At 44.6% G+C, this 21384-nt stretch overlaps 2 protein-coding genes across 2 annotated transcripts; both read right to left on the minus strand.

Moving 5' to 3' along the window:
- Positions 1-977: 977 nt before the first annotated feature.
- prrt1 (proline-rich transmembrane protein 1) lies at positions 978-9641 on the minus strand. Its single transcript, XM_084031927.1, has 4 exons — positions 9468-9641; positions 6801-7138; positions 5329-5520; positions 978-4049 (listed from the first exon to the last, which is right to left on the minus strand). The coding sequence occupies exons 1-4, from the start codon at positions 9484-9486 to the stop codon at positions 3873-3875; spliced, it is 726 nt and encodes a 241-aa protein (XP_083888053.1). The 5' UTR covers positions 9487-9641; the 3' UTR covers positions 978-3872.
- A 339-nt stretch (positions 9642-9980) lies between these two features.
- Positions 9981-21229, minus strand: skic2 (SKI2 subunit of superkiller complex). The gene is made up of 29 exons (XM_084031923.1): positions 21158-21229; positions 20696-20814; positions 20246-20367; positions 20021-20138; positions 19544-19658; positions 19331-19411; positions 19183-19236; positions 18933-19096; positions 18564-18719; positions 18279-18424; positions 17887-18033; positions 17717-17801; positions 17513-17619; positions 17267-17413; positions 17080-17176; positions 16778-16990; positions 16280-16390; positions 16064-16175; positions 15813-15931; positions 15081-15212; positions 14754-14891; positions 14556-14660; positions 13879-14014; positions 13653-13779; positions 13073-13283; positions 11946-12056; positions 11602-11820; positions 10947-11087; positions 9981-10520 (listed from the first exon to the last, which is right to left on the minus strand). The coding sequence occupies exons 1-29, from the start codon at positions 21168-21170 to the stop codon at positions 10320-10322; spliced, it is 3747 nt and encodes a 1248-aa protein (XP_083888049.1). The 5' UTR covers positions 21171-21229; the 3' UTR covers positions 9981-10319.
- Between the last annotated feature and the right edge of the window lie 155 nt (positions 21230-21384).

The following is a 21384-nucleotide window of genomic DNA, read 5'->3' on the forward strand; positions in this document are numbered from 1 at the left end:
CTGACCCGGGGCCTGTGGGAAGCTGGGAATGTGTGATGGAGGAGAGAGGCGTGCAGCGTGAGGCCAAGTTAAACGATCTCAGAGACGCTGGCTGTCCTCGGGAGGCTAAATGGCCATCTGTGATCCTGCACACATAGGCTGGCTCAGCTCCCACCTTTAGTTTCTTCCCTCAAACCTCTCCTCCGTTGGCCAGATTTGTTTGGCTCCATACTTCACCTTTTTCACAGATATGATTTAAAGTGGCTATAATTCAGAGTTTTATAAGGACAATGGTGAATTGTTATTACGTAGTGAAGTGTTATCATCTGTATCATGCAGCTCCCTTTGGTTTTACAGAGCTTTTATCGCCAGTTGTTTGGCTGTCAACCCATAATCTGCTTTGGTTCAATCTCACTGCTTTTATAGCAACATTTTTGGCAGCTGTTTTCAGCTACAAAGCCCTAAAGACTCACTGTACACAATGAGCTCAGCACCAAACAGCAGACACGCATAGCTAGCAACTAGCAGGTGAACATATGGAGCATTTAGCAGCTAAGAGTCAAATATTCCAGTCATAATTAATCCAGAGGGGGGACATTAGTGTCTGTACCAAAAGGCTGGGCCAGGCTGTCACTTTATTGGTTGATATTTTAGTCAACCTGGCAGGTTGGTCCACCACTTTGGCTGCATGGATGGGAAGGGAAATTCATATTTATGTGGTCATTATTATATTTATGTTAAAAAAAACGATGTCCACCATGAAGCAGGAAAAGGCGACGCTGTAAAACACCATGTGATAACATAAGATCGTGAGAGATACTGTAGTTTATGTTCTGACAGAGGGAGGAAGAGACAGAGAGGGAGAAAACCGGGGCAACTATAAATAGCACCTTAGTGATGAGGGGAGAGAGGAAAGGCCACAGAGACACAGAGAGGATGGAGAGACACAGAGAGGAGGGAGAGCAGACAGAAAGAACGAGACACCGCCTTCACCAGCGCATCGTTCACCACCCAAAAATGACTCTTTAATTCATTTATTCAAACAACTGAAGTCAGAAACAACCAACGCGTGTGCAACACAGCCATGTACACCATTAGAATAATAAACCCCAAGAGAGAACCACATGTACGCGGGCAATTTTTGGCTCTTTGAAACAAGCAATCCATCGCATTTACAAGCTCCAAAACGGAAACGAATGAAAAAAACGCATCTCCCAGGTGCGTGAGCAAACAGCGATGTTGCCGAGGACAAAGGAGTCCCATCAGAAAGCACACAGGGAGATGAAGCCTAGCGACCGTATATAAACTAGATATGCTAGGAGCGACTCAGTAGACACACACACTCACTGCCAGAGCCCTCTGTACAATAATAATACGAAACAATACTGTGCTTCATTTACTCTTTTAACACTGACATATCACTGAGTCAATCATATAAGGACAGGGCTTGTATTTATCAAACGGCTAAAAGTGACATTTTGGCCTCAAGTGAAAAAAATACTTCAATAATACTACTATTCAATAACTTAAACAAATAGTGACATTTTAGGGAAGTACGCTTATCTATTCTCTTGATACCAATATGATACATCTCAAACAACAGCCGGAAGCTAGTTAGCTTAGCTTAGCAACAGGGGAAACAGAGGTTACAGAGCTAGTTGTTTACAGTCTTTATGCTAAGCTAAGCTAAGCTAAGCGTCTGTTGGATGTAGCTTCATATTTCGTGCAAAGACCTGAGAGGGGTTTTGATCTTCTCATATAACTCTTGACAAGAAAGCGGGCCAGCATATTTCCCATGAAGTGGAACTACCATAGACATATTAATTAAAGCTATTTCATCAACATTCTTATAGTTTAAAATGCTATTAAAATGAAGAGTAGATCCTAGATGAGTGAAGTGAATAAATAGAGGGAACCTCACATCTTCTGAGACTGCTTTGGATTGATTGTACTAAATGTTATTGGTAATAATTAATACTGTGTTATCTGAAGCAGTAGAAATGATAAAGGTGACTTTAAAAAACACATGTAATACTAAATTTGCTTTTAGAGGCAATATTAGTTTTTAGATGTTTGATAAATACGTGCCCAGATGTACTTTATATCATACATGAGTGATAATCAAATGCAATGCAGTTGACAATAATAATAATAACAATAATAATAATATATAAACTACAGAATAAACCGTATTTATGTCTATTAGTGATCATTGTCAACAAACTTTTTTTTTTTTTTAAATATCTCTGTATAATTCTTTGAAAAATAGCATCATCATAGGGACCAACAGAGGAAAAGGGGGGAAGGGGAAGGGAAATATTAATAGGTCCAATAACTCATGTGGACAGGAGAAAGACAAACAGAGAGAGGAAAGATTTCACAGAGCGGAAAGTGCTACAATACAGTATAGGCATTCATTTTTTCTCTCTCTTTCTTATCGGAAACATTCATTTTCAGTTCCTCCCATGGACCTCATATAATAATTCCTACAGTAACGTTAACTTACAGCTCTGTCGGCTCTTATGAACAACAGCACACCCGCTGCCACCTTATGGAGACCGTATTGGTACGACCTGAACCCTGACTGCGTTACAACAGTGAAACAACGTTTAAGGAGCTCACAGCCGCACATCAAACCTCGATATTCAAGACAAATGGAGACAAACTGAGGGTGACATGCAGGGCTATGTTGCCTCATAAGTCTAACGTTGCACTAAAGTTTCACACATGGTGTCCGAGAGATTAAACAGCTAAGAGATGTGCAACACAAAATAGGCCAGCGCACTTCTACAATACTTGCGAAAACAATATTTCAAAACCAAACTTTCAAATACAGATTATCTAAATTGTCCCCTTTTGTTTTGACTGTAGCTGGTTTGCTAAAAAAAAACTAAAAAACATTTAGGAAATATTCCCATCAACGGCTGGGAGACAAGCTATTATTGCACTAGACGCCCCATTAGCTTAAATTTATATTTATCATGCACTATAGGAACTATGAATGTAAGCAGCTGCATCGTCTCCTCTGGTTTCCACAAAGTGCATCATCATCATCAGATATCAAATTTAAGCCAATTTCAAAAGTGTCAGACAGCTGCAACAAAAACTGGTGGCATCATAAATCATAGCAGACGAGGTTGATACTGAATTAATTAATAAATAACAGACTTTAAATAAATCAACGGACGTGAAATTCATAAATTATGCATCATCTCATCCAGCTAAAATGTCCATGTAACATACGAACAACCAATCTGAAATAAATACTCTGTTTGGTTACATTAGAGACTCTGTCAGTCTCCATTTGGTGTGTTAAATGTGTATTGATCCCCCCCTCTCTAACACTTTCAATCAGTCTGACAGTCTCTGCCAGCAATAATACTACTCTGTAAGTCAACACTGTTTCACCATGGCACTTTTTTGTTGAAGAAAACACTGTTAATACTAAAATGTGCATTTAACAATACTAAAAATAACTCTACACGCCCATTTAATAGATGTAGTTGTTGGAATATTTAACACAGTGACCTATCCTCTCATGTAACTACATCATCCTGATGAATGAATCGGCGTCAAATTAATTGTTAATACATTTGTTTCCCTCTTGAAGCTCGTGTCTGCATGTAACTATTAAGCTTCACGAACAGCAATACTGGGCTTCGCTTGACAGCTGCTTGTATTTGGTGTCTGAACATCAGCTGCGATTGGTTGTTTTTTGGTCGTCGGTGTGTGTTTTGATGGCAGGAGGTTAGGTCAGAGCGGTGTGGGCCGGCGATGCAGTAGCAGTTTGTGTTGCATTCTCAGTGCTCCTACTTCCTCCAGACGATTGAGAGCAGTTAGCTAGCTAATATATGCCATGATTTTCCCCATCAGCCACGCAACGCTGCGAGGAGTTACGGCTCCCAGTCGTCGTCGTGGTGCTGCGAGGCGATGATGACTACCACGGTGAGGATGGTGCACAGCACGATGGAGGCGATGCCGACGGCCAGGCTGATGAAGGAGAAGTTGCGTGCCTCGCGGGAGGCTATTTCCGCCGTCACCATGTCCCCTCTGGCTATCGCCGTGCGCACCTAAGTGATGCGGCGGGGGGGGGGGGGGGGGGGGGGAGGGAGGGGGTGGGTGAGTGGGAGAGAGGAGAAAATGAGAAAATACGTTATGTAACAAGAAGATGCACGAGTGGGAGCGGGAGAGAGAGTCTAAAACACCATGAATGGATCGATTTCACTGCGGCGCAGCCTGAATGTTGCAGAAAAAGGGGGCCACTCCACACTACATGAACACGCCATAACAACATATACGGCTCAGACCAGTGGGCCCATGCCTTGTCAGCTCAACTTAACTCAAAGCCAGCTGAGCGGGCCCAGAGGAGAAAATCCATTCTGTCCTGTTGCACCGACAATGGTGCGGTTACGTAATGTGGCCTGTTGTGTGCATGTTGGTCGGCACTGCCTGCCATTGCAGAGGCAAACAACAGGCGTCGCGAGGTATGAGAGCCACCAGACTGAACCTTTACGTGTCTCACATCCGCGCCTTTTAATGCAACCGTCATACTGTATACATGACATCACTCAAAGTATGCACTTCAAGTGTAATGGCGGCGCACTCACCCAAGATAAAGTCTCTTTAAACGTTAATGTAAATCCTGAGGTGGCAGTTTGCTTCTGCTGTTGGCCATTTTCTTATTTCTGATTCAACATTATTTTAAAGTGCTGAAAACACACAATGTCATAATCCATATTTGCTTCTGTCGTCACTGTTGGTAGGCGGCTGGAGAACATTTTGACCCATAATATCATTTAAATCACCTGTTTTAACATCATTATGTGTACAATAAAAAAGCATTTAGTGTGTAGTCCACACATTGACATTAGCATGCTAACATGCTCACAGTGACAGTGTTTGCATGTTAATGTCTAGTTTTAGCATGTTTGAATGCTAACATATGCTAATTACCACTAAACACAAAGCTGATGCTGATGGGAACGTCTTTCATCTGGTGCATATTTGGACATTTGGACAATGACGCAGGAAAATTTAAATTTGAACCACATTTTATAGCATTTCTTCCTAACGTTGAGACATTTCACTAAAAAAACACAAAAAAAAACACGAATGTAAACCTCCTGGTGGCGCTAGACGAAAAGTCAGGGAATCACCAGTCAGTGTGTGTAAAAAAAAAGTGAGGTTTTCCCCTCTGCATACTATAAATCTCTTTAACAATGGCGTCGTTCTAAAAGGCAAGTACATTCCTGAAAATAAAATGAAGGGCAGACATGCATTTACATGAGGTAAACGTGACATTATGCTAATAAAACTCAAAGATCAAAAGATAGCATCGAGTGCATTTACCTGCACTGCTTTGATGATCGCGATGATGCCTGTTGGCCAGAAGCAGCAGACGGTGGTGAGCACGGCGATGGGCAGGTAGTCATGCGGCGGCCGGCGGTCCATTAGGGTGATGCTGGGTGGCATTTGCATGGGATGAATCTGGCCCGGCGGGATCCCTGGGTGCCCTCCACCGGCCGGCATGTAGGGCTGACCCTGAACGTGGGGAGGAAATAAGACAGAGAGTAAGTGCTTAAAGCTGTCGGAGAGCGGCTTACAAAAGGCCTTTCCACTCCAATGACACAGGAGCAAGGCGACACAGTGAAAGAGGAGGATGGCTGCATGTGCACAGTCTCTGTTGCATGTATTAAAGAGCCGTGGATGTACATTTTGCTCTTGATAACATTTCCCCAACCTTCCTGTAGTGCAGTGCAGAAGAATGCATGCCCACCAACGTACACCAGCTCTTGTTTTCAGTTCCGTGCACTGGGAGGTGAGACCTTACGGTAGCACTGTCACTAGATTGGTGACTCACAAGCACATTTTGTGGTCTAACTTCACCACTTTCAGTTTTGCTTCAGGGGAGGGGTGGGAACGGTTTTATCCACCGTGTGAACGTGTGCAGCTATATTAAAAAAAATATTGTACAAAACTGGATGAATAGGTACAAAAGTACCCGAGCCCTGGTTCATAACCTGATTTTACTCAAAAGCAAACGCCTCGTCTCCGCTTATTTCTACCCATTGTGAGGAATTCAGGCTGACGTTTGATCCCATTTTTACACGTTTTGTGAATGTTATGCCTTTAAATAGATAACAGCAGAGACATGACAGGAAATGAGAGGAAAGAGAGATAGATAACATGCAACAAAGGATGTGAACCGGGGAATTTGCAGCTTGTGGTCGGCGCTTTAATATTTTACTGCTTGCTTGTGGATTTGTTAGTCCCTAATGAACAAAATAAGTAAATAAACGCCACATCTATCAAGTTAGCTGTTACAGACACTGCCGCAAGTGTTTGATTCATTCTCATCATAAAAATGTACATGAAGTGTTCTAAAATTGATGATCTGGCTGCCCATGACATAAAAACAACATGAAGCTTCCTCATCATTTTTGAATAACGTCAGATGTTTCCTGGAAAAAGTCATTTTGAACTAATTACATGAACAATATAGCGACGCTGTTATCAGTTCTAGGTCTTCACGGTTCAATCTAACTGGCAACGATGGAGGTTTTCTTCCCTAATTTCAAGCTGAACACAACTGAGATAACAGAACGCTGTCTGTATTGTCCCCATTATTAGTACCAAATTACATGTCTTTTTAAGAAACATCCTAGTAAATCATGAGGAAACTATGTAGGATGAAAAACATTTAACTATTATCCGTGATATGAGGAGGAAAGCAATGTAAAACATATTCAACGACCGGGTGTAATTCTGCAGCAGTCTGGCGTCAGACATCTTTAAAAGCACGTCACACGCCTCTTACTCACCGACGCCATGGGGTAGACGGGTACGTAAGCCGTGCATGGCTGCAGCTGAAGCGGGTAGCCCGGGTGGAGGTATCCTACTGGGGCGTGAGTCATGGTGCCTCCGGGGCCCTGGGTCTGGACGGTGTAGCCCTGCGGGGCCCCCTGCGGACCCATCGGGTTGCAGTGGAACTGGGTTTCTTGGAGATATCCGTCTGAGCCCGGAGGAGGAGGCGGAGGAGGGTAGTTGGGTTGGCTGCCCGGCGCTGGCTGCATGTTGGGGTGATGCGGCATGTTTGGATCTTGCGGGCCGGGGAGGTACGGAGGAGGCTGCATGGTCTGACGGCCAGAGTCATCGAGCCCTGAGAGGAAGAAGAAGAAGAGGAACGGGGAGGGAAGATAAGAAAACAGCAGGTAGGAGACGATTCACAACAGAAAAGGCATAAAGAGAGCATGTTATCTAACTCAAGCACTGTTACATGTTGCATGTAATATGTCTTATCTCACTGTTGAGGATGGGGGAGAAACAATTACACAGACCACGGCTCCTCAGCAAGTCTTCAAACAGCATCCACAAAGGCAGAAATCCTGTGTAGTCTGTGTGCTAATGATGACAGTGATTGACATTTCTACCTCCAGAAAAGAAAGGTCTTTTTCCCTCCCATCCACCTTTCAAAAACAATATTTATTAGTGGTTGGAAACGTGGCATTTCTGAAACGGAAAAACTTCAGCTAAAGGTTTTTTCTGTCTGTCTGAATCTTCCTCCTGCTTTTGAACATCTCACACTCGCACGTCCGCTCCCTTTGTGTTTGTTTAACACTGAAAATGACTGATGGGGGGTGTCGTGTTTTCACAGCGGGGATGCGGCCGAGGGTACCGTGATCCAGTTTGACAGGGACATGAGGCGGGACGAGGAGGAGAAGATGGAGATAGATGGAGGTGAGGAAGGAGGAGGAGGAAGAATTTGATGGGACAGAGGAAGGAGAGCAGGAGGCAGTCGGAGAGCAGAGCGGCTGAGTGATGAGGGATGACGACTTGTGCTCGGGGACCGGCTTTACATAAGAGTCGCCCGACTCTGTCACAAGCAGGAAATGGACCAGAAACCGACAAGAGGGGAAAGGAGCGAGGACGAGGCAAGGGACACCTTTAAAAGGGCATGACGTGATGAGATGAGCAGCTTGGCAAACACGAGAGACAAAACACACGGTGTGTCTCCGTTTTAAAGGCGACCTCTCTCACGACAGGACTGTACGGACGAAAGATGATGCATTTTAAAATGTAAGAAACATCGGCTTTAAACAACTCAGCTGGTGATGCAGCAGGTATTTCCATTAAAAGAGACATTTTGTATGAGCTGCCAGAAATGGATCAAGGCTATCACTGTTCACAAACTGATATCAAGTGTTATTTATCAAAGGGGAATGATTTTAAGACCAAAATAGCAGGTTTTTGATGGAATATACTGAATTATACATCTTCTCCTAAGAAGTGGGCTAATGATCCATTCCTAGCCATAATGTTATTACACATTAGTTTGTTAATTACTATTGATTTAACACTAGTTTCTAATCAAGATTGTAATTGTTTCATTGCTTTTACCATTTTACCAACACAAATGGAAGCAAATGCGTTTATTTTAACTAAATAAACACTAGAAGGATGAACTCCGCCAGGTGTTTCCGCTACCACTGCTGTAATGTTTGATTGAATGAATTGGCTTATTCTATTATTATAAATAGGCCTACTGCAGGTTTTCATCGGTTACTGCAGGTGTAAATTAACCCCAGGTTAGATTTAAGAAAGCTTAAGATCATAATGTGAAACACATCCTGAATTTCACATGGCCCGAGGTCATCATTCCCATTGATAACATTATAGGCTACTGTAGGCCTGCTGTAGTCATTTTATTCGCATCAGTGATGGATTATGGGGCCACACATGGTTGATTAGGAGACAGCATTCAGGTGTGCAGCCTTTAACGCGTTTCATCATGACATGTATTCTTTTATGTCGTTGCTGTAAAGCTGCTGCTCCATCATTGGTTGGCGCTTTAACGCCCCGAAACAATGGACGAGGGGGGCAGAAGCAGGAAGTCGCCTTCATTAACAGCAACGCGACACGTTTCGCGTCGTTATTAATTAAGGGCTGTTAAACACGCGCGAGCGAAGGCGTGCACGCGCAGAGGACACCCACACCGATGTCTACAGTCGGATGGAGCCTACGTAGGCCTGCGCGTAATGATAATGAGACACAAAGAGAGAGAAAACACTACATTTTAAAGCTGTATAACTGTCATTAAAAGTCCGTTTTGAAGCAGAACATAAATTAAATAACTTCAGATGCAAATACAGTCACATAAAGTGTGATAATGTCACTTTAAAGTCTCCATTGAGCACCGTGGAGGAAATAAAGAGGCCCTGTGGTGGCTTATTCCCTCCCCAGGATGCTGCACCCACACAGCGGTGCAGCATCCTGGAGAAACAGCGCTGTGCAGATAAACAGCGGACAGAGATGTTGACAAGGGGGGCAGCTGGGAAGGGGAGGGGGGGCGATATGTATCCGCGCATCAAACAGAAATGGTCCGTTTTTAAAAGATTAACCCACATCGTCGCATCAAGAAGTGGCTCAATTAGGCTGCCAATTAGGCTTCGAATATACGCCTTATTTAAACACAATTAAAAACCGCTCACCGTGTTTTTCCGACGACATGCCTTCCGATCTTCTATCCTCCCTCCTCTGGTGTATTTTTACTCCAAGCTGATGGTGGGAAAAAAAAAAAAAAAAGAAATCCCTCCTTTCGATGATGCGGACTTACTCCAAACAACCCATCCTCAAGACGTCTTCATCTTTTAGAAAACGCACACGCACACACGGATTTACTGTAATAACTTCACGTGTGTGTCTCTCCAGCGCGGTGCGTTTCTCCCGTTCCTCCGTGCGGTCTAACCGGGTCTCTCCTCTAACGCATCGCCGTACATTGAATTAATCAGACACAATGCTATCGTTGTCTTAAAGTGACAGCCCGGATTGGGGGAACCTGCACACGCACCGTGCTCGAGCATCCCATCGCAGCTCAACAAAGACTCGCGGCTCTCTTTCTTTCCCCGCGTGACGCTTCACCACCTCGTGTTTTCCTCACGCGCATATCGTCCTGAGATGGCTTTTTAAATTTTTTTTTTTTTTTTTAAATATATATATAAATGTTGACAGGATGTCAGAAAATCCTGGAAAACCTTTCATTTTAATTTCTATACACATGTGAGACAAACATCTGGAACACAGATTTTTTTTTTTATTACTGTACAATAAATTACAGATTTTAAGTTCATTCCCACAGTCTGTAGCTCGCTGCTAAAACTCATTCTCTTCTTCGTGGTCAAGGAATTTTCATGTAAACATGTTTTTGCAGGCACATACAGCACGTGTTAATAAGAACCATCTCCTTTTACCTCCCCCACATGTGTGTCTCTGTCTTTCTCACACCTTTCACACAAAGAAACACTTGGCTGCGGGCGGCGCACCTCTCCTTCACCCTCCTTCTCTCAGTGGGTGTAGAGGGAGGCGGTGAAGACGATGTCCCTGCGGATGGCCAGGGAGGCCTTCTCCATCTTGCTCCCCAGGACGGAGTCACCCACGATGCGGGCGGCCTGTCGCACCTCCTTCAGCACCTCGTCCAGGCGCTGGATGCAACGGACCACCGTGCCCTCCTGGACGTCCGTCAGCTGGGCGATCTCTGCGAACGGCTGTAGACGGGGGGGCGGGAGTGAGACGGGAGGAGGGAGGTGAGACATGTCAATGTGAGATGGTACCAGGAAATTGAATGTGCGGGTGAGGTAAAAATATATAAACACACAGACAAAAATAACTCAAGCTTTGAGATCTTAAACAGTATAAAAAACAATTGTGGCAGCTTTAATCTTAGTTTAACCTTTAAACTGCTTGGATAGGCCGTACAGCTTGTTATTTCAAAATCAATGCAGAAGAGGCTGAGAGGTCCTAAATCATACAATTCCCACAATGCTTAAGAGCATCATTGTTTAGAACCTCCCCGCCTGATTAATACCTACGTCTTTCAAACGTAATACTGGCTTTGGGTATTAAATTTGCTTGTTAATACCTGATGTAAATGAGGCCACCATGAAGTGCTACAACAAAGAGAAAAGCCTCACCATGCCTCTGGCCCAGCAGTACACCACCTCTGTCAGGCCAAACTTGAACTGGCCAACAAACTCCTCAGCTGTCTGTGGTATCCCACAATCCCTCTGCAGCTCTCCGATACGCTTAGCCACTGACAGCACCCGATCGATGCCCTGTAGGGGAAAATACAAAGAGACACAGAGAGCAGAGAGAGATGGGGAAAAAAAAAAAAAACGGATAGGAAAGAGCAAGTTAGACTGGAAAAACGATTTAAATGCATCGCCTCTCTGGCCCCCTTTTGTGATGTTCAAGAAATCTGTTTTACAATCTGTACCGTGGCACATCTGCTCTCATATCGCAGGTCTACAGAGCTCGGCCATCACTAATTCAGGCCCTCTTAAAGCCCTTTCATGTATCGGGGGCCCGTTCACAACACACACTGACATAAGAGAGGCATATTTGACAGACGGGTGAATTATTAAGTGAGAGCGTGACTGGGATGAGTCAGGTGAAGTGCCCTTATTGTCCTTTCTGCAGGGAGACGAGGTACAATGTGATAGTGAGAGCCAGTGTGTGTGTGTGTGTGTGTGTGTGTGTGTGTGAGAGTGTGTGTGTGTGTGAGTCACCGCTGGCGAAGGCAAAGTCTGTACTGTAAGTCAGTGCACAGACGAGCCACTTCCTCCTTACCTCCTGCAGTGTGTTGGTAATGTGCGGCTCCACCTGCGTGTTCTGTGTGAATATCAAACAGGACAGCAGGGCGGCGCTCTCCTCGGGCGCCAGCGGGCTCAGGGCGTTCTCGAACAGCAGCTCGGTCAGCAGCAGCTCGTGGCTGCTGATCTGACAGGCCACGCGGCCTTTCAGCTGCACCGCCCCGCTGCTGTCCACGTACTGGAGGTCCTGCAGCACCTGACGGAGACCAGCAGGAAAAAATCAAAATGCTATCTCAGAGAGAAGAAGTTTACAAAGCCACTCTTCAGAAATAAAAACTGCCCGACAGAAACAGGTCAGGACAGCGAGTCAAACGTCCAAACCTTGATCCTCTGGTGGTATTCAGGCAGCAGGGACAGAGACTGGTCCGACACCAGGAAAAGCAGCGTGTCCAGCTCCTCCTGCACCCTCATCCTCTCCTCAACTCGAGCAAACTGAAGCACACACCACACACACCACACACACCACACACACCACACACACCACACACACCCCACACACCCCACACACCCCACACACCCCACACACCCCACACACCCCACACACACACACACACACACACACACACACACACACACACACACACACACACACACACACACACACACACACACACACACACACACACACACACACACACAGAAAGAAAGGTTACTTAACTTGAGTAATAACAACAGCACTGCAGCACTTGACCTGATTTCAGTGCAACAAAAAAACACCAAGAGAGGAAATATTGCCTATTGTTCTCTCATTGACAGCACAGAGAAGTCCCTTGGTGAATAATGATACACTGTGGCCAATTACTGTATACTAACAGCTTGCACATTAACCACCGCTTCAATAATACTCACAATGCCTCATAAAGACCCAAGAATCAACGGCGATGAGGAGAGGAGTGATACCGCGAGTATGAGCTTGTTATCTTGCAAACTAACGAGAGATTGTGCGTGACACGGCTCCAACGACACGCCGAGCCCGCGAGACAGTGATGAGCCGCGGCTATGAGCCTATATGGGTAATTATAGAAACAGCCGGCTCCGGTTCGCGCATCTTATCTCCTCGACAAGGCTGCCACAGAAGACGGGACACGCGGACGCAAAAAGGAGAAATCTTGTGGCTGTGAGTGTGATGTTATTGTTGTGGAACCAGAGAAGTGATGGAAGGATAAAAAGGAAAGTGATGCTGGGAGAAATGAGAGGAGGCATCAAAAGTGGGCCAATTGTTAAGTATCTTATGTAAGGGTATGAAGTTAATTAGCTTCATAAATATGCAGTAGTTGCACAAAAGAATTTGAGGTCTTTATTAAACCCACAGTGAAATGACTCACTTGCATAATGCATCTAAATATATATATATATATATATATATATATATATATATATATATATATATATAAATAACTCTTTTTATTAAAAAGAGTGCTTTCTCAGCAGTTAACAGATCAACTAACCTGCTCGGCGAACGTGGGCGAGTGGATGCAGTTGAACTCTCTGAGGCTGTCCTGCAGCACACGGCGCCTCATGGAGTTCTCCACCACGTCGACGCTCTTCAGCTGGAGGTCGTTCACGGGGTCGAGGGCCGCCATGCCGCTGGGGTTGGCCTCGGCCAATCGCAGGAGCTCCTGGGTTGCAGTGGAGATGGCTTGGCCGGGAGGATCGAGCCTAAAAGAAGAAGGAGAGAAAACAAAAAGGGTAGAGCAACGGTGCTTAGTCGTGTGATACAAAGACATAAACGGTGGTTTACTTTTGCGATATACATAATGGACAATAAAAAAAACTGATATTTTGATGTGTACTAGCTAGCAGTCTTCTTCACTGTCTTTCTTGGAGTGTACTATGTTTCTTGGAGCTCTATCGCCACCAACTGTCAGTCAGGAGAAAAGCATGAAACTATTGGTAGACGCAGAACCACAAAAGGTTAAATATGGTTTTCAGGAGGTCATTATGGGGTCAGAGCCCTCCTGTAAATACATGTAGGGCAAGGTACAATATTTCAGACCCACAAGACATCCACCAAGCTCTCTCACACACTTGAATCGCGGCTGCTGCCTCTTGTTGTAGTTGTCGATAATCCTGTCTGGAATCACTTTGAGGGTTTTCACCGTGATGGCCGAGATGTCCTGAAGCTTCAGCTTCTGCACCGTGTGGCTGCAAGGGCCTGAAAAAAACCAAACAGCCATCAGACACGGTCACACTCCCGTTACACTCTCTGCAAAATGACGTAAAAAAAAAGGTGACGTCATGTCTGTCGACAAACCTTCCGGTACGAAGAGAGCCGTGTTGTAGAGGTGAGGCAAAGCGTTGTTGGCGTTTCCTTTTCCCTCCTCTTCCTCGTTGCCCTTCTCACAGATGACGAGAGCCGTGAAGGTGCGATTCACAGAGTCGTTGGACACCTGGAATGGAGAGATGGAGGAGAAATGGAGGAGATGCCAAGAGAGACTGGTGATCAATCCTACTTCAATGTTGCCTTTTGCCCGACTGCATGCTGGGATAGGCTCCTGACCCACATGACCCTGAGTAGGTGTCGTCTGATATATATAGTTTTACATTGATTTCTTATGCTAAGAGACTTGCTCTACTTTAAAATTTTATATTTACTTACAGCAAGGAAAACCTCATAATGCAGGATGACCTAAAAGATTACAATTCTAGTTGTCGGATTACTTAGTGATCTCTGGGGAAAGCAGGCGGAAACTATAGCAACAACCGACTTAGAACATGACAAAAAAGAAAAAATTAAGCACAAAGTGATGAACTCAGCGTTTTAAGCAGTGACCTTCGCCATGTCTCCCTTGCAAAAGAGGTTTTTGAGATTTAACTATAAAATCAAAAAAACTAAGACGTGTAGAGAGTGATGAATGTTTGTTTCCATCTGCTGCTGCTCTTCAAGCCATCATGAAACACACACACACACAACACACAACACACACACACCTGTAGGATAACTCCCAGGGCGTTGAGATGCTGCTTGTTGTTCACCACCACGACTCGACCCACAGACAGAGCTTTCAGCCCGTTGACGGACTCCAGAATGGCGCGCTGAAACCAGAGACAGCAGGGAGGGAAATGTAGCAAGCGGCATATTGAAGCTGCATCAATACGATCTCTGTTTCTGTGTGTGTATTTGTGTACCTGGAGGGCCTCAGTGGTGGTTCGTAGCTCCTTCACAGTGTGGTAATAAGGCAACATGTCGGACGGCTGGCCTTCCGTGTCCAGAGGAGGCAGAGAAGACACCATCTGCTTCAGCTGGCTGATCCTCTTCTCGTGGGCCTACAGGCGGAGGAAGAGCACGACGAAGAGAGGAGCAAACGGAGAGCTTTTATAAACACATGGGTCGACACGTCAAATATAAATATGGTGCCATTCTTTTGAGTGTTTCACAGTCATTCCAGTGAGCCAGTATGCACAATAATTATGTGTAAAGTATTGCATTTGGAATCAACCCCAGGTGTACGTTACCTGAGTGTCCCTGTGGCTCTCAGAAAAGCTCCTCCTCATCATGTCGGTCACGCGGAGGGCTTCGACTCGCAGCAGGTTGAGGATCATGGTGTAGGTCAGTCTGAACTGGGACTGGAGGGTGGTGGGTTTACCCTGAGCCAGACAAAGAGGACCGCGTCAATAAAAGAATCTGAATCCATGGAAATATTGAATAAAGACCAGACTTATATTTTAATGCCAGTGATTTAAAAAGGGTTGTTTTTGGTTCACTGAGTCCTAAAAACCGACTAATTTAAATTTACATTTAAATCAATGCCAACTCTCCTTGAATATGACTGAGAAATTAATTATCACTAGCTGTATGTATTCTTAATGGACCCCTCTGTAGTTCCTGTTGTGCCTGGTTTGTTAACGCAGTAGCTGAGGAAGTAAACTTGCACCAAAGCCGTTGCCCTAGCAACAGTCTGGCAATGAAGACGTCTATTGCAAACAAATACAATGCAAGTGGATAAGCTCTGGGCTATTTTTGTTGAAGAGCACACTGAAATCAACACATTCCTCTCCAAGTGAGAGCGAGTTAAAATAGCCCACTCGGCTCAACTGTACGGCTAAATGTTAAACGGATGACTCAGCGTGCAGCACGTAACAAACAGGATGATCTGCTTTGAGACATTATTCATATTTTGTAATATTGGCTGACAGATTTAATACCACACCAAATGATATAAAAAAAAGGTTGTGTCAGAGCCTCACCAGCATCATGACATGCAGATCTGCCATCTCGTGGACTCCGGCTTTACACAGAATGATGACGGTGCCTGTGGCGTCCAGACCTCTCCTGCCTGCCCTGCCCGCCATCTGAATATACTCACCTGAGGGTTTCGAAACATAAAAAGACATATCATAAGTAGTTGTTTTTTCCTCAACTCCCATTCATCCTCAGAGATGAAAGAGCATAATATATGCTGGGTTCGTCAGACAGAGAGACACGGAGAGCATCAAACCTGGCAGCAGATTTCTGAAGCCGGTGCCGTCGTGTTTCCTAATGCTGTCAAACACGACAGTCCTGGCGGGCATGTTCACTCCCATTGCAAACGTCTCGGTGGCAAACAGCACCTGATGGGATGCAGACGTATTAGTTTAAGTTTATGCTTGAAGGAACAGATAAAAAGGTTTACTATGTTGCTGTTAAATGTGTTGAATGTGATGTTCTGACTCACCTTTACGAGACCTCGTGAGAAGAGCATCTCAATGACCTCCTTCAGTATTGGCAGGATTCCACTATGATGGACGGCAATGCCCCTCTTCAACAGGTCCCTCATGACCAAGATCTAAACATGGCATTTGACAGTGTTGGCATCACAATGCACTAGTAAAGATTTTTCGAGGGGGTTCATTTGGGGTTCAGCTGCTTGCCCGAGTACACTTGTGTGGACTGTAAAAGCCATGGATCGAACCTCTGTTCTTCCGATTGGAGGACGACTTGCTATATCTCTGAGCCTCCCTGTGATGCTTTATAGCAAAAATATTGCTAACCAGACGGGTCCATAACAAGGTAGTTGCCCGCTGCATCGTACGTACCATCAAAATAGAGAATTTCCCTTCCCGTTCCCAAATGACCATTAAATATTAATAATAAACTGAATTTCATCATCCCATAACAGTAAAAGCCAGAGGAGAAAAAAAATCTGAGGGCCAAGCCGACTGTTTTTTCATACCTGAGGCAGCTGCCTGTCTCCTCCCCGTAGGCGACTCATGCTCTTCTGGAAGAAGGAGTGGATCTCGGCCTTCTCTATGGAGGTGGTCATGTCCATGGAGTCCAGCGAGCGGGCGTTGTCATCGCACCGCGTCCGGGAGAAGGTGAACGCGACCACCGGCGTCTGCTGCCGCTGGGACAGGAAGTGCAGGAGGGTGAGCCACACCGATCGGTCCTGGGGGGAAAAAATGCGGAGAGGGGCGAGAACGTGAAGCGAGACAGAAAATCAAAAAGCAGCGACGTGAGAGAAAGGGAGGGAATTACCTGACTGGCTGTGGTGCTGTGAGAAGTACTTTTCGTGCCAAACGATTGAGCGTGTTTGCTGGTGCGCTCCTTCTTGGCATCGACAGCTGCGTAGTACCTGAACAACAAGCAGATAAACCTCCGTTATGAGTTACTAGACTGAAATAACAATCATCTAATGAAGGTCCACGCAGCTTTCGTCTTGTACCCTTTAGTGAGGAAGTTTCCTGTAGCATCCAGCAGCAGGAACATCTCTTTCTGCGTCTTGGTGCTGTTTCCCGTGTACAGGTAATGCTCCAAAGGCACAGGTCTCTTCATTGTGCTGATCACGTAAATGTGCTTCTTCTTTATGCGACTGGGAATAACAAAATAAGCATTCAAAAAGATACAAAGAGTGAGATTAATATTAGAAGCTCGACAGTCGTTTGTGCAATCTAATGTTGAGGGCACCCACCCGATCCACTCGCTAAACTCCAGAGCGTTTGGCACCGTGGCGCTGAGGAGAATGATGCTGACGTGATCGGGAAGCATAATCAAAACCTCCTCCCAGACAACCCCTCTCTGAGGGAAACAGAGAAGAGATAAAACACTGTTATTCTTGAGTTCAACGGTAAAATCAGAATGAAACATACAGAAAGCAGTGGGAGTCGTTGCTGACCTCGGCATCGTTGATGTAGTGAACCTCGTCAAAGATCACCCACTCCAAGTCTCTGATGACCTCCGAGCCGTTGTAAAGCATGGACCTAGAAGAGAGAAATAAACCTAAAGGCTCCTTCGAGTTGAATTCAGAATATTGATTTAATATCTATAACAAAACAGCGCGGGTACCTGAGGATCTCAGTGGTCATGATGAGGCATGAAGATTCAGGACTGAGCTGAACGTCGCCCGTCAGGAGTCCGACATCTCCGAAGGTGGTTTTAAAGTCTCTGAACTTCTGGTTGGACAGGGCTTTGATGGGAGAGGTGTAGATGGTCCTGTCAAAGGAAAGGAAAGATGTTAAAATACTTGGGAGTCCTACTTTATATACTCTACATTCCTCACTGATGGTGGTGAAAACTTGTCAAAACATTTCCGTAGAAAGCGAGAAGAAAAAGATGCTCATAAAGCAGAAGCCCTTCAGAATGACAGATAGGCATTTTATTTGAATGAGCTGACATTTTTCATGCCTTAGCCAAAGTTTAAAATGTCTTAATCAGAAGAGCAAACCTCCCCTACAGACCTTGTCATGTGTTTCTGTGAGAGAGCGATGGCGTATTCGGCCACCACCGTTTTGCCGGCCGACGTGTGCGCGGCCACAAACACCGAGTCGTGAGCCTCCAGCCTCAGGATGGCCTGTTTCTGGAAGACATCCAGCTCAAACGGCCACTGGAGCAGAAGAGAGCAGAGAAACAGATATCAGTTATCACCGGACACTCACGAGTAAATAGTTTGAAGGTTGCATTAATACAAATTAGGCAAACATCATGTTGTATCTTTTTACCAGGATGGTTTCTAGAATACCCACCTTGAACGCCGGGTTGGGGATGCGTTTATAGAAATCATCGCAGGGTGCCGTTATGTTGACAGGGATGGCCCATTTCTTATTTGTCTCCGGGTTCTCTTTAGGCTTTGATTTCTCATCTTTTCCTTTCTCTGAGGGAGTCGAGGATGACACAACATCCTGATGACAGAGCAGGAAAAAACAAGATTTCACTGCAGTTATCCTTTAGCATTGTTGGAATTTAGATTGTATTTATTGCAGTAATACCGTGGTTTGGTAAAGGAAGGACTGTATTACAGAGCTATTCATTTTCAGTCTGCAAAATTACCCATCGTACATCATTTTACATGTAGAATAGCTGCAGTAAGGGACTACTGTGAATACAATCTGCACCTTGACACCCAGGTCTTCAAGGCTGTTTGTTCTGGGCAGCTTGGGAGCTTCCTGACTTCCTTTGCCTTCCTCTTTCTCCTCTGCCTCAAGTTGCAAGTCAGTGATGTCACCCAATGTGGACAGGAGGGACATGAGGTTGACCTCTGCTTTTGCCACTTTGGCATCTTCAGGATACACATTAAAAAAATATAGATAATTATTTTTTAAACCCTGTAGGATTGTGTTTTCATAGAAAAGTATGATATCTAACCTTTATCGGTGAAATCCATCCCTGCTTTGAATCCAGGCGGGACTCTGAGTAAATCTACAAGAAGAAAATAATACATTCAAACATAAAGAGCTGAAATAAAAACAAAAGTCTCACCATTTTTTTTACAAAACTGAAAGTTAAAAATCACCATTCTCAAAGTCTATGTCCTCCTCCAGCTCAGATTTCTTCTTTATTTGGTCCAGAGTAAGCTCCTCCTCCTCCATTCCTCCTGCAAAGACCATCATCGCAACATGTTTACCGACAAAGTGAAAACACCCCAATTGCAAACATGAACAAGGCAAGGTAAAATAAAGGATGACATCACTGGAAAAAAGAAATGCTTTGAACAGATCTGTCTCACCGGGGCGGAAAGGGTAGTTAGTGTTGCTTCCTCTGAGGCTCTCTGAAGGAGGCCCGGGTTGGCGTTGTAATGAGAGCGAGTTCTTTGCTGACAGGCTGGTGTTCTCCAGTAACACCTCAAGATTAATTAAAGACAGAACAGCTGAATAAACTCTAAATTGCTGAAAGCAACACAATGGGCAAAGTCTAATGGATGGATTCTACAATAATATAGTTATTCCACAACATTTCTTTTCAGTAATAATATAAGAGTAGTACCACAATTTTCCAAAGTGCGAGTTTACATATTGAAATCCTTGTGTCATCTAACAGATAGTCAACACCCTAAAGATATTTATGTTGCCACACAAACAAAAAGGCAGCAAATAATCACATCTGAGAGGCTGAAGCGACTAAAACCATTACTTGATCCTCAAAAAACGTGTAGTTTGAGCTCTAGAAGATACTATGCGTTATAAACAGTGTATTTGTGAGGTACCTCGGTGAAGTCAAGCAGCATCCCTGTGGTTGGATCCCTGACAACAGAGACTCCAGAGTGAAGTGCAGACGGAGCGCAGTTGATTAGAGAGTCGACGTTAATTTCTCTCTGAGTCACCCTGGTGAGGACGACGAAAACAGAATGACTTGGATGAATCAGCAACATTGCTTTAAAACAGTCAAATCATTAACCAGCAGTAATTGGATTATTAACAGTGAAACGTACTGGAGAAACTTCTGGAAGGCAGAATCTGTGTCATGTATGGGAAGCCAGGCAGCGTCCCGTAAAAACTGTTTCTCTACTTCCGTCTCCAGGCTCAGGCTGATGGGAGGAAGGCCATGGGGCAGCTGTGGTGGAAAGATAAAATCAGATATTCAGCTACTTAGTGAGCCAGCAGATGCATACCATGTAACAATATCCCACATGCATTCTTGTCATTTTTTAATCTACTGAAATCTACCATTTCAAACGTATGTTATTCATCTATCTATCTGCCATTTTCCACAAAAATAAGAACAATTAATGAAAATAATGATATAATTTGTCTAACTTTTGGACAGGTAACTAGTAAAAAAAAAAAAAAAACACAATGTTGCCCTCTGAAATGTAGTGGAATATAAGTATAAGTACACAGAGTTAAGCGCATCCATTGAGTTGATGCTGCTGTAAACTCACCGTGGTCTGTGGCGCTAACGGCTGGTCAGGTAACTGGTGTGTGATGAGCTCAAACCTGCCAGAGCATCCCATCTCCAGCAGGGACAGCGGCAGGTCTACGGGGCCCGAGAGGGGCACATCTGCAGAGAGAAACAACACAAAGAGTATGAATGGACTACAATAACAGAAGGCCAATGCTGCCAGATGACGCGGACCATTGCACGCTAATTCTAACTATTTAATTACATGTACTTCAAGAAAGACTGAAAACGCGTTAACACATCTATTGGTCAACTGGGTAAGTTAAATATTAAATATATGAGCCATGTTTGAGGCTGCTGAATGGAGCACTGATTGACAGCGACCCTATTAGCCACATCATCACACAACGTGCACCAGTGAGCGGTGTTCGCAAGACCAAACGCATATCAATAAAAACATAAACACACAAGCGGGCTACTTATTTAATAAGACACAACTTACTTGTTCTGTCCATGTCCCAACTGCCAACTGAAAGCTAGAAGTTGCCAACAACTAGTTCCTGCTGTCGCCCCGGAAGTTGGCAAATTGACAAGCGGAAGTTGCTACTAAACTAGCTCAACTAAGCTCCTTACAGTAAAAAAACAATACAAAACTAAACTGTAAAAGTGTAATGGATTTCCACATGCTTGTATACAGCAGATATGCTGTTATAGCAAAGAATGATGTCG

This window comes from Eutrigla gurnardus, assembly GCF_963514095.1.
Source record: "Eutrigla gurnardus genome assembly, chromosome: 17".
In the NCBI taxonomy this organism is placed as follows: domain Eukaryota; kingdom Metazoa; phylum Chordata; class Actinopteri; order Perciformes; family Triglidae; genus Eutrigla; species Eutrigla gurnardus.

Coding starts and splice junctions, on each gene's coding strand:
- skic2 (XM_084031923.1), bottom strand. Junction 17,177..17,266: donor GGAAACTTCCTCACTAAAGG/GTACAAGACGAA, acceptor CTTGTTGTTCAG/GTACTACGCAGCTGTCGATG. Junction 14,661..14,753: donor CCACCACTGAGGCCCTCCAG/GTACACAAATAC, acceptor CTCTGGTTTCAG/CGCGCCATTCTGGAGTCCGT.
- prrt1 (XM_084031927.1), bottom strand. Junction 5,521..6,800: donor CCGTCTACCCCATGGCGTCG/GTGAGTAAGAGG, acceptor CCCCACGTTCAG/GGTCAGCCCTACATGCCGGC. Junction 4,050..5,328: donor CGATCATCAAAGCAGTGCAG/GTAAATGCACTC, acceptor CGCATCACTTAG/GTGCGCACGGCGATAGCCAG.